The sequence below is a fragment of the Battus philenor genome, unplaced genomic scaffold, assembly GCF_028537555.1.
Source record: "Battus philenor isolate CCGP_79_NKW_IND1 unplaced genomic scaffold, ilBatPhil1.0.hap1 SCAF_23, whole genome shotgun sequence".
Classification (NCBI taxonomy): domain Eukaryota; kingdom Metazoa; phylum Arthropoda; class Insecta; order Lepidoptera; family Papilionidae; genus Battus; species Battus philenor.
This window is the reverse complement of record NW_027181686.1, coordinates 3,701,580-3,715,713: the sequence shown is the minus strand read 5'-3', so window position 1 is coordinate 3,715,713 and position 14,134 is coordinate 3,701,580. Positions and strand designations below refer to the sequence as shown.

General features: G+C 35.5%; 1 protein-coding gene across 10 annotated transcripts in view; it reads right to left on the bottom strand.

The window, feature by feature from the left end:
- Nucleotides 1-14,134, bottom strand: part of LOC137923961 (myotubularin-related protein 3) — a 99,000-nt gene that overhangs the window by 17,812 nt on the left and 67,054 nt on the right. For 9 of the 10 annotated variants that reach the window (XM_068767231.1, XM_068767228.1, XM_068767230.1 and 6 more), the window contains 3 exons: nt 8,152-8,328; nt 4,877-5,049; nt 737-932 (listed from right to left, as the gene is read on the bottom strand). In XM_068767231.1, the coding sequence (XP_068623332.1) occupies nt 737-932; nt 4,877-5,049; nt 8,152-8,304 (522 nt within the window). In that variant the 5' untranslated portion in view covers nt 8,305-8,328. Of the gene's footprint in view, nt 1-736; nt 933-4,876; nt 5,082-8,151; nt 8,329-14,134 lie in introns of those variants that run through there. The other variant, XM_068767233.1, reaches the window with a different exon arrangement.

Below are 14,134 nucleotides of genomic sequence, written 5' to 3'. Positions count from 1 at the left end.
GAGCGTTAACCGACTCATACATTAAATCATTATGCGAGTAATGTGGAATATCCATTTCTATGCACATATGTAATAAGTCGTTACAGTGCTACCGGAACCGTTGCACTGAGAGTTCGGTACGTGCGCTTTTCTAACTTGCGGTACAGCGGTTCCGCTCAACTAATTTCCGCAATACTTCATGTCACGAAGATATATTATCGGATATGAACAATAGTGCTACTGAAACCGCAATTCGCTGCCTTAGTATAGCGCGGCAGTGAAAGAAAAAGAAAGCATGGCCGTCGCCTCGAACATTGACAGACCAGTCGATCCTCTCCTCCTTCAACCTCTCGCCTCTCACCATGCACCTAAGACGCGACATAGCGATTTCGGTAACACTATTGTACCGGAAATAAGGTGTGATAAAATTGGAAATGTAATTCTAGACGACCCATTTACTCTCGATTATAGTATTACACTTGGAAGTACCGTGTTTATGTACAGTTCAGTGTCAACATAAAAATTATTAAAACAAAAATATACACGAGGCTACGCCAATAATTTACACGTACATGATTTTAAAAATACTTTCGATGGACATTGTTTACTGCATATATACAATCATATTATTTACATGTTCATTGCATGTAATAATCTCTCTGATATATAAAACATTTCTATTGTTTTAACTACAGAGCCTATGATGATCGTACAAATTAACTACCAGGGAAACATAAAATGCAAGACGGTCACTCACTTCTGCGCCGAACCAATGTATCTGGGGGGAGTGCGAGGCCTTCAGTAGGGCTCTATGCACCGAAGAGGGCGGTTGTTCTTTCGCCCATGCGGCATACGCAGCGGCAAAAGTATCCTGGAGTGACGTCAGAGGAGCGAGACCCGTCGTCAATCTCCGCCACCACTCAATACATATTTCCGACGATGTAAACGCGCACCTAAAAATTAAAAAGAAAATATTATTAAAAAATATACTTTTTTCGTATAAATAGTATAAAGTGTTCAGTATAAAGTAGTTCCAAGTGGTCAAGGTTCACGGGAGACTCGACGGCAGTCTATATTGGCATGACAAAACAAAATGTGGGCTTACAATTCTTAAGGAGGGTCTATGTTTACTTAAATTGACTCGTACCTTGACTCTATCCATCAAGGTAGGCAGATAATATCTTATGAAACTCAGCTACTTTTACTTTATATTCCGTAGTCAGTACGAGTCGAGACTTGGAAAGTGCCTAAATACGACTTCTGGTGTGTGTGCCTACAAACTATTAATTAACGGTTGCAACACAAATGTCCATCCATTGTTAGATCTCATGTTCATCTAATTTTTTATAATAATGTAACCTGAATTTTAAAAGAGGTCTACGAGAAAAAAGTCTAGGATCCTGTGGTGTAAATGAGACGCTACACGCTATACGCTATCTTAAGATAACCACTAAAAATTTGACATCATGCAATTTAAGACACGTTTGCCAATCTGCGCCAGTGTTCCTGCAGGGTTTTGTTCTTGAAGGGGAGCTTGTGTCTCCATAGCGGAAAAATTAAAGCTACTTTAATATATCAACAATAAAATCCAAACCAATAAATGAATTGGTACAATTTGAATAAGCACATTTTTAATTTCCTTAGTAATTATAATAACAATTATGTAAATGTTTTCATATTAACTAAGATATTTCAACAAGACATTTATTTTATACAATAATAAATCAAACCAAGAACAAAATATTGGCACTTGTTCAAATAAAAAAAAAAGTATCGCAGATGTGACCTAGATGTCTTAATTTCTTGGGTGCTAGCTGACGCCTCTAAATATAATTAGATTGAAAATGTTACAAATAACTTTTAAATTTAAAATGACGTTTCGGAATTTCAATTCATTCTTTATTGCAGTCGTTTTATCTCATGCTAACTTCCTTAGAAACGGTTATAAATTGTATGTGCACTTTTATTTTCTATTAAAAAACACAGTGATAAGATTGCTGGTTTATTATTTAAATAGCAAGTCATACAATATCGCTTTATATTTAACACAAAAATGAGAAAAACTTAAATAAATTTTAAAAAGAAGTATTATAAACGGGAATTTCTTTTTCATTAAAAAAAAAATAAGAATTCACACACTGGTAATTGTTTGCATTCGTGAAAGATCTCTGCTCCAGATGAAATGTATTCCAGATATAAATCGAAGCGTTGTTGTTTAGATTTAAGGACCGTCACTCGTATTGTAGTACTACCGAAACAGCTGAACCGCGCTATAGGTATGCGCGAGACGGGACGGGGGGAGTATCAGCTGCTCCGAATTGTCAATCCATTGTCAATCGTCGCGGCGGTGACGTTTATACTCTATCTTCCTCTGGCCCCACCTCGCCGCGGTTTCCTAAGACGCCGTACTTAGCTTTCGGTAACACTATAGTGAGATTACCAAACTAAAAAAAAACGTAACATCGTAGTTCAAGTAGGCTAAAGCAAACAGTGCTGCTCACGATTTTAAATTAAGTCAAAAGAGACATATTAAGTCCACATTGATTTTAATTCGGTTGTGCTTCAATAGCGAGGAGAAACACAAAGTTCAATTTGACCCGTATGTGACAAATAGTAAGACACTTTCAATATTTATCACACACCTTTGCCTACGTGCTATATAAAAATCAGAATCCAATATGTGATACATTACTTTTATAAACAAAAAATTTAGGACAGTGCTTTCATAAATAAACAGATTAAAAGACAAAATGGTAAAGGTTAATTAAAGCACACAAAAGTATCTGTTTATAGCTCATGGAATGTTTTACGAGCTCTCTTTCTTCGACTGTCACTTATCAGTCGATAGCCTCAATTTACACTCAGCAACGACGTAATCGACTTGCACACGTTTTCCTCGTAATTTGAATTTAAATAAACACGTTTATTTAATTCCAATACTGTCGTCATGCACTGTACTGTAAGTTTATTACTTTTTTTATTATGTACCTCTGTCAATTTTTCATTATCTGTTTTTTTTTTACAATTTTCATGGAAAATTTCGAGTAAATGTAGATTTTTTTACTTAAAGATCGGCTTTCATATAGATGGTATTAATTTATGATATATTAACATATTAATATATAACAATTATATAATTATATGTTGCAAAACAATATACCCAAAGCTGCAAACGCACTGAATAGGCACGATATATCAAAGCATCTACACAAGAGATACATATTTAAAATCGTAGAATAGAATTTAGAACTATGTTATATTTCCACATATATTATTTTGTGCTGATGGTGAACAAAAAAAAATGGCTTTTTTTAGTTCCGAGTTATCTTAAAAAATAACTTAGGCTTCATTATTTTTAAAACAAATAGTTATATGACCTCGAAAACAAAAAAATATTTGCAGTTACTGCTATTTTTAATCTATGAATACTGAACATGTAGGTGAGTTTTCAGGTTCAACATTATCATGTCAGTCGCTGGACGCCCACTGCAACGCATAGGCCAATTCGAAGACTGCCATGATGACCAGTCATAGACAGCCCGCAGTAACAGACTTCCCGCGGCCTTAACTACTTCGTCGGTCCAACCAGTGGAGGTCCTTTATCCACGCCGCGTGTACTGTCTTTGATGTCACAGGACATTAATTGTCGTAGATAGAAAATAGGTTCGCTTTATAAATTAAAGCATATCCAAATAAGTTGACAAACTAATAGACCACGGCATTAACTAAAATACCAGTAGTAATAAATTACGTAATAATATACAAACATTAATCATTTGCTACGTTAATTGTCAAGCTAATTATTGGCAAACTTAAAATAAAACTGTTAATTACATTATACGCGTTTACTATCGCGTGCCGTGTTTACTAATACAATTATACTATACTGCAGAAAAACTTGGTTACGCTTGATAACACTGTTGTGGATAGAATCCACATTTTTAATTTCTGATTAGTTTCTTCTATTCCTGTTAATATTTACTCCTTGTATTTCGATGTTTTGTAATTCCTGGTGTTGCGAGTTTAAATTCGAAATGACATGTATTTTGGAGGTTTATCAAAAATATATTTCATTACCATCTCATCATTTTTTTATTAGTCCCCGCAATTGGGTATCTCTCGTTCCACCCCCAGGAACAGGGTTTTGTTGGGGCAAGAATTTTTTCAGTTCTCTTTTTATTTCTGCACAGTTTCTTTCTCCTGTTTCGCTCTTTTAACATTTGGTTATTCATTTATCTTTATTCATTTTATTCATCACCTTACATCCTGTCCTCAGTTCTACAGTTTAGGTCTATTTGTTTATTTGTATATTTGTATATTTTTATTTTGTATATTTGTTTATTTGTTTTCTTATTTTGATATTTATTCGCATTTACATTATTATTGATTATAATTATTTAGTATTAGCCGACCGTTTTAACCTGTTTTATTCCTTTCTATAATGCCCCATCTGTTTTATTCGGTGGCTACTATCCAGCAGGCTTCTTATGGTTTTCAACTATCATCATCATCATCAGTGATGATGTAGAACGTCCACAGCTGGATACAGGTCATCTTCATAGATTTCTTGCAAGACCGGTTGAAAGCGGTTTGCATCCAACATCTTCCGACGACAATAACAAAATAGGTAGATAGAATAAGGTAGGTAGACAGACGACCTTGTGGATGGAAGATCAATGTTGCGTTTGCTGGTCACACCATGATCAAACCTAAGCTCATAAGACTCACGCGCTATCTGTTTTGTTATCCCAATCATTATGTTTGATTTATGACCAAAGAAAGAATCTTTGAGAAACAATGGTGTCAAAAACATTGTCATTCTTTAATAATGGCTTTGGAAATATCATAGTTGGCAATATTTGCTACGAAAAGATTTAGCAGACGTAAATGTACTTACTTGAGCTGACGGCCGTGCTTGCACAGTATGATCAGGCAGGTCGGTTCGCGGATCTCAAGCGCGTCGATGAGACGCAGCGGCACGGAGGCGCTGGGCCCGCCGCGCCTCCGCGGCTGCAGGTGCAGGCGGTAGTTGGACATGGCGATGGTACCGTCCGCCGAGCGCCCCACCCACTGCGGATAGAGCGCCTCATGGTTATGCACTCCTGGTATTTGGAACGGTTAGACGTTATTTATTTTCAATATGTTCTTCAATTTTAAGTGAGGCAGGTAATATTTAATATACAATTTTAACCGTAGCAATTGCTCAGTTGTCTTTCAATACATATTAAATATTTATATAAAAAACGGTGACATCATAAATACAAGAAACAAAAATTAACACGTAACGCCTAAATTTACTTTTCGAAAAGTTAACAAATCCTACATCCGTATCTGAGTGTACTGCACTGCATATAATAAAGATCCACAAGATATTTTAGACCTTCCTTTTGCTGGTTTTAAATCTAAAATTAAAAATATGTTATTAAATATTTAGTATTACAGCGTTCAACAGTTTTTAGTTGATCGAAATGTGTGGGACTTGGTTTGTCGACTTATTTACGTTGTTGATATTATAATGTAAACCTTTTTAAATTGTACATATAAAAGGCAACTGTTGAGTTTCTAGTCACCTCTTCTCAGCAAACAAGCACGCCGAGCCGGTGGTAGCTTACTTAACATATTTATGTTAAAATAATTAACGTTTTTAAAGTACGTGCAAACTCTTATTTAAATATAGACATTTTGAATTTGAAGTACAGAAAGCTTCATTTTTGCAATAATGCATATTTAACGACATGGTATCAAATCGAAGACATGTTTAGTTTTTGAATATTACCAAGTATCCCATTACGATAACATTGATTGAAAAATTCGTTGTCATCGAAGCCGGAATAAATAGCACGAGTTCGTTCAACCCAATGCATTCAACCCGGTGACCTTAGGGGCCATCAGCTGCCTTCCTTCTTAAACATGTGCCGTCGCATAATGCGCCGCGACTAGGGCTGTCTATAACTTTCGTAACATTCTATTATTTAAGGTTCTATATAAACCAATACATTTCGATTCCTTGCTACATAATCATAGTCACGCAAACAAGAAGAGTACATAACTTTTACCTCTTGAAATAGGTTTCACAAACAAAAATACATAAGTGAATGTTTGAAATTAAAATTCAACCGTGCATTAATTTGTTATTCTTGACATAAGTAACATTCTATAGACATATTCATTGATCCTTTAAGAAAAAGTTGACGTTGGACTATTTGTCCACAAGACGAAATCATATATAAAAACCAGTCGAAAAAAAAAATTAATGTTGCAAGTATAACGTAAGCAACTCAAAATTACACAGATCACAACAGTGTACTGCCAGAGCTGGCAGTACTATTGTGATTCTCATAAAATCTGTTTCTGAACTATCCTTAGCTATCGATTGTTATACATGCTAAGTGCTAAGTATGAACTAAGAGCTAAGTATGAACTGATTTTTATAGCCTCTCCTGGTCTTATAATATCCAGACAGGTCTTTCGCAGTTGCTCTTTTGGAACATAGATAAATATATTTTTACTGTTTTGTTTTTAACTTCTTGTACTGTTCTATTAATAAAAACCCAAAAAAATATGGCTGCTGTAATTCTGTATCCATTTCTGCAAATTTTTATTCCTTTTAAGCTGTAACTTTTTATAATGAAACTTATTATTTAGATGTTTATTTTTACTAATCTAATTAATTAGGTCAACGTCGGAAGACGGTGAATGCAGGCCGCTCCCAAACGGTACCGTTGTAAATTTGTGGAGGAAGTTCAAGTCCAGCAGTGGACATCTTACGGCTTCAATCATAATGATGAGTCTACTTATAACATACAGTGTATATAAATTGGGAGAAGCTTGTGATTACTCTATGGGACTCGTCATTGCCAGTGTTCCTCGTGTTGAACAACATAGAGTTGGTATTTCACGCCAATGTTAAAATTACCGAAAAGCGTTTTGTAAGTGTCGGCAATCGTTCTGTAATAATCTTTTTGCATAATTGACAAAACAGTGAGGAAAGCGCCAGTCATTATTGGCCGCGATTGCGTTGGAGCGGCGTAGGTTTTAAAGGTTATCGCTTACATTTGCAAAGTGATATATTTTAAAGATTTGCTCCAATTAATCATGTACAAAACAAGTCACAGAATTCCATCATTCAACGTTACACATAGAATAATAAATAGAAAAAAATTATTGGATAAGACAGTGTTTCCAGAAAAAAAATAAAATTATTATTATCATGATGTAAATAATTATAAAGTAAATCTCCTAATCATCATGGCAGTCAATAGACGCCAACTGCAAGACATAGTTCTCTCCTAATGATCGCCACGATGGCCGGTCCAGCGCTGCCCGCATTCAGCTACTTCTCGCGACCTTGATAATATCGTCGGCCTCCTAAACTTGTTAAGCAATTATTGCACAATATAAATAAAGCAAATAATCTGAATGTACTCGCGTTCCATCAACTTGTAGTCTGGGTCTTGGAAATTCAGTCACAATAAATATAATCAATATTTCGGGAGCAGACAAGTGCGTTGCTTGTGTTAGATAATAATTTAATAATTCATACGGTTAGACGAAAGAAAGGATTTTTGATGTCTAACAACATGAAAACGAGCTTTGCCCAATATACAAGATGAAACTAAATGTTGAAAGTGCTAAATAACAAGTTTTTGACATTATGGTTATTATCATCTGAAGACGAAAGATATGTTGCCAGTGACGACTTACGGAGACGTGGTATCTGATCTGATCTGATGGGCCTTATAAGAACGCTCAAGGTCACCTAGAGAGCAATGGAGAAGAGGGCTATGGTCGAATCTTCTCTTGGTGATCGAATCACCGACGTAAATCAAAGAAATGCTCGCCCGAAATGGAAGTGGGCGGTGCAAATCGTTCGAGCAAACCATAGCCATTGACACAGAAAATTCTTGGGTGGCATCCACGAGCCGGTAGATGCCTAGTAGTTGCTCCGACGATATAGTCAAGGTCACAGGAAATTGCTGGATGCTCGCAGCGTAAGCGACCATCGTGGTGATCTTAATGGAAGAGTTATCTAGTGGGATTCTATCGGCTGACATGATGATGATGATAATGGGTATTTTTTCTTTTATACAAAATGCAGCGAATCGACATTCACATGCGCGGAAATGGAAAGTTTATATTAGACGGTTTGTATATAAAGGATGAGAGTGTAACCTTGACGAACTCGCCGCATATGGGCGCGAAGCCGGCGTCGAGGCCGGGCTCGTCGTAGTGCGCGCGCAGCCGCGGGTACAGGTCGGCTGCGCGCACGCGGTGCGGCGGCGGCTCGGGCTGCGGCGGCGCGCGGTAACGCTCGCGCTCGCTCATGTCGCCCGACGATGACGATGCCACCTGTTAACAGAAACACCCGATTATTTATGAACGCCTAGTAAATCAATTTTTATACATACACGTCCTATTCATATTTAGTCTACGTAGTAGATACGTTGTTTTCTTTGCGACCCACGGCCCCGTTATCAAAAAAAAACATTATTTTTTATTATCATACATTCTGAAGTAAGATCGAAAGTATAGGCGACTAATCACTAGTTAATAAATAAAAAAATTCATATTTTTTTCTACTTTTTTCACAATTCCTATTACCATCTGTGTGTGGTAAGAGTGCTTAAATTAAAAAAAAAGAAAAGATTTATATCAATATTAATAAGAACAATAATTCTCTATAAATATATCATTACATACGTTTAAAAATCCCAAAACTTATTACATTTGAAAAGTAGGCCATCCATTTGGACAACAGAGCCACGCCGGCTTACTTCTATGTGAGTTTTGTTTTATATTTGCAATACGTTTCCGATAAACTTTATACGTGGCTCACGGGTGACCTCCATGGCTTAAATGGTTCAGTGACAGATCACCGGTGTGCTGCGGTCTCTTAATGGAAATACTCGATTTATCACATTGGGTTCAACGAGTTAAAGTGAAACCTTTGATTAACATTCTTGTAAAGCTGGTAGAGTAATAATAATTTGGATAGCTAAGAACAGATATGATATAAAATAAAATCAATTCGCTAATTACAAGCTTCTTCGGATAAATTTAAAACGGTAAAGAAGTTTTTTCTAAAGTTAGATTAATAGTGTTTACACAAAACTACAAACGAATAAAATTATCTTTCTTTAAAAAAAACAACAGATTCGACTTTCGTAGTTAAATATACATACCTACAACATAAGATCACTAGTTAATTAGGTAATCTTAAACTAAATTAAGAGTCGTCCCAAAGGTCAGTTAATTATATCATATCAGTTTTTAATAATGTGTGCATTGTTATTTATTTCACACATCTTATTTTCTATGTACCCATAAGTAAATTTATATGTAAATATACATATGACCTATATGTAGATATAGACGACAAACAGCTTCCAACTAAAGGTTATCTGAAAAATATCTTCTCGAAAAGACCATATCTCTACTGAACTTACTACCACAGTACATTGAAAATGTAAAAAACAATATTTAATAAGCTTTATTTTTTAAGATGTCCATTTACGAAACAAGCAAACCGCTTGTTTCGTAAACCCCACTCACCCAAAAACTAGTCGAACAATATCTAAAATTTAATGTAAGTAAAGTTATTCTTTTATATAGAAATCATTTTAATGGGAGATATGATTTTTATGAATTTATTTCCCGCATTTTTTTTAAATTTATTGGGATTGTTTATATAACATAATACAATAAAACACGCGTTTGCAGCGCACGTGTGCGTGAAACACATAATTACACGCAGGAATTTAAAAAGAAAATACATCGTCCATATGAACAAAGTAAGGAAAATCTCAAGCGTGCATCGTAATGCGGCTCGTCAGATACGCACACACGGTGCGGCGCGCCCGGTCACCGCAGGAATTTGCTTCATTGGGTTTCTTGTGTGCACCTCTCGATTTCCTCCTTGGAATTCTGTACTCCTAGTAAGGATTTTTCACGGACAAATTTATTTGAATTATTTCTACATTTTTTGATAAAATATCCTTAAATGCCTTTTGGTACTTTACCTCTTGTTTGTTGTTGTCTTTCAGTTTTTTGAAACAATTGTTACAATTATCATCAAATAAAATTGTATAAATAATAGTCACATTCAGGGTATTTATTCTGATGCCGACAATTATTCGTTTTTCATATCTCTAGTAACTAAATTGAAATGACGACACAAACTTCTCATATCTACGTTTACTATGCGTGAATGCGTATATATTTACATTTGTCTATCAGACAACAAAGCAAACCTTCGATAAGTCTTATTGACGCTCCACTTTCTTGCCAATCTTACATAATTACACAATACTTCATATCTTGGTATTTCAAAAATATGTGTATAATGTTTATATGTTTCTTTTAACTTCGTCATATAGAAATGTTAAACTGTATTTATACGTTAGATGATTTAAGCGCAGGTTTATTTGACCTTATTCTTTCATGTTTAAAACAACACGGATGAGTTAATCAGGTTTTTAATTACTTCCCGAGCCAATTTTATTGTTATTAAATATATTTTACATACATTAAGTTCAAGTTATCCGAAAACATAAAGAGCATTCGTCAGGCAGCAAGCATATTTAGTTATTTATGATAAAGACTCCCCGAACTTCGACAGTAAATAAACAAGTAACGTTCGCACGCCTTAACAACTGAAGGTAGTGATCGGCTGATATGATGACGATGGAAACAAAGACGCGTTTGTGTGAGGAGGTAACACAAAATTTCACTACCAGAAAATTTTTTTTACAATCTTGTTGACTAAGAGAGCATCGATGTTAGGAAAAGTAAAATTTATTATTTTAAATTAAAGATATAATTATGACTGAATTTTGTAGGGTGTGGCAAAATAATTATTTACTGTAATTTGCGCAAATATATACGAATGAAAAAAACACATTACGATCAGGTCTTAGTTTGAATTAATAAATATGCACATCGTTGTTATGACTCTCGTAGAGCCAAGAAGTTCCTTAAACTTCTTGGTCGGTGGTACATACAGAGCACATATTCCCCACTCTCGCCTTCCTTGGTTTTCGTGAGAGCTACACGAAGAAATATTCATGGACGACGAATAACAGCATCTTCTGAAATTATTTGAAACTAAAAATAACTGCGTTCATCAACCCGCATGCCAAGCGTGCCGATAATTGTCACTAACCCTAAATAAATAAACATAAAAAAACGAGGTGCTCTAGTCGTCAACAGCTCTGTCTCTGTTATTCCTGGCTTCGGAAGCAGCCATAATAACGGCGGAGGCGAGGGCTACTAGAGATCTAAGATCTAAGACCTTACTGCCCACCCCGACGACTGCTAACTTTGGTAAGGTCGTCAGAAAACGCCGAGTGCATTTTATGTAGGTGAAGGTCTATATCCAATAGTCCTACGGCTAAAATAATGACGATGGGAACTGTAGCGTTCCCGTTATTAGGACACCAGTCTATTCTATCGACGAGGAGGTTGCTATCCACTACACGAGACTTAGAGGAAACTTCACATTTGGCTGATTTCTTGTCCTAAAATATGAACATGTAATGATGATGGCGTAATTCTATAGTCCGTGCACAAACCGTGACAGTGTATGAGCTTTGCCTCTAATAATTTACATACAAAACAAAGATATGTATATGATTCATTAATTGTAACATAGTACTACCGGCACCGCTATACCATGCCTTATTTTAAGATGTACGAATCTTAAAATTAAAAAAAAAAAAACTTCCGAATGACACGTTAGCGTTATATCTAAAAAATGTCTTAACAGCGCCTATTTATAAACATCTCAAGTAATAAACCGCGCTTTCCAACCGGATCGTAATTGGCGTAACATTCCAGTGTAATGATGTAAGCACGGCATCCGAAGTAATTTACATGTACCAGGACCGCAGTTATGTTATCGTCAATCTTTCTTGTGAACGCTTATTAAATCTATCACTATCATTTTGATGTCCGTTTATATCATCTAGGCGCACATGAAAGGATTATTGGCAACTGCTGTACGGTAATAAACCTTCATACCTCGAAATAGAGACAAAAATGCCAAGCAATGACTACCAAGGACTATTAACAATGCAATTAGTTTAGTTAAGCATTCAATTTTTTTTATATAAAATATTTAAATTTTAACGTTCTTTTATCCATAACTCCTAAATCTGGACTGGGGCGTCATCAATTTTGAAGAGTTTGTTTTATTACTGGGGAGAGATATTTATTACATAAGATTTAAAACGGCATCATTATTTCAACCATAGGCTCTGCCCCATGGATTTCCAATGAGACCGTTTGAAAAGCATCTGCAATTAGCATCTTTCGGCGACCTAATCTAGGCCGTCTGTCCACCTTAAGACGGTATAGTACACGACATTTGATTTGACACATCGAATAGAAAACTAAGATCTCGCTGCAAAGGTCTTACTGGTTACGATTTAATAGCGCGTTCCCTTTATTGACTTCACAGATTGTAAATTTCGATAGACAAAGATGCATTTAACAAAATCGAATCAAGTCATAAACTCTCTTTTTTGTAGTGCCAAATCAAATGCTGAGTGCTATAGATCTCTTTAACCCAATAACTGTAATAATATAACAATAAAAATTATTGCTCACAAATTGAAACAATAATATCCAAGCTTGACCAAATAAGGTTGCATTTAGTTTAGTATTGCATCGTTTATAATATTATTGCGTAAATATTAATTTTTGTATAGTTTTAAACAACGCAATAAAGCAATTTCATCAAGATGTAGGCGAACCGCCTACGGTCCGGGCACGTTCCCCATCTCAGTGCGTTGACATGACTGAGCTCGCCATTAAAGGTAACGAAGCCCCAGGGTGGGCAGGCTCTCTTTACGAGCTCTGCTCTAGTGTTTAACTTAAATGTAGGAGGTGAATGGAATGATTAATCCTTATATTTTAAGTTATTATTATTTTATGTTATTATAAGTATTTAAAGTAACCACTATTTATGGAATAAACCGCTTATTTGAATTTTATAAAACCAACCGTTTTTCACTTATATGTCATTGAATATTTTATAAAGCTTCATGAATTAAATACTTTGGAATTAAATGCCAGTTATATAGTTTTTATGAGTGTTGAAATTACAAATTTTGTTGATGACCGCTATGTTTATCGATACATATATATGAGATTTTCACCTTTGAACTAATTCATTACGATTTCTTTGGAACCTTAAGGCTTAGCAATTTTATATTTGTTAGGAATATTTCTTTCGCCGAATAGAGGTCGTAAAGATGTTTAAGGTGTTAATTAAAAATGCATATTTTAGACTTAAACTTTACTTCTTATAAGTATTAAAACTTGACCAGACCATATTTTGACGTGTTAAAAATTACCAAAAAAATGTAATACGGGTAGAAGGGAGCCAGTATATTGTGTTTTTAGGAATGACTAAAACATTTCCTGCACCATTTACCAAAACGTGCCAGGAGGACATGACAGCAATGATGACAAAACTGAACTTTGAAGTGCGAACATAATAATATAAAATAAACGAACCAAACTATCGCGTAATGAAGTCAATTGAACAACAAAAAACAAAGCAGGGCGATCTCTAAACGGAGAGCAGTAACAAAGCCGGTGTACAATTGGACCGCGGGCTATAACGTCGCGGGTGGTCGCAACACGAGCACCACCACCTCTATAGTACACCGAGCTCAAATGTCTACCAACTTGTTACATTTATACAATTGTTTAGTGTTTATAAATTTGTACACATTTAATAATGTTAGAACGTCTTGTTGGCCTACCCAGCGTAAGAGCAACGGGCCATGCATGTTGAAAGCTGTGGAACCTTTGTCGCTTTAAAAATAACTAACTGCGTCATACTATCGGCGACTTGGAGTTAACTACTCGGCGTGAGTTCGTTCACCGCCCGCGCGCCGTATTTGTTAACTTTCAAAAAAAAAATTGTGACGTTGGTCGCCATCAGATCACGATCAAAGTGGGGACGCAAAGTTATTTATATCAACTGATGTTATAAAACAGATTTCATTTACAACTACTCGCCAAAGATTTAGACTAAAAGTGGCATTTTTTCACTCTATCGTGGAGGGATTTCCCCCACTGAATACTGCAATGGTAAAATCAGTAAATATTAAGATTGAAAAAGTGTGTAAAAAAATTAAAGATTAGA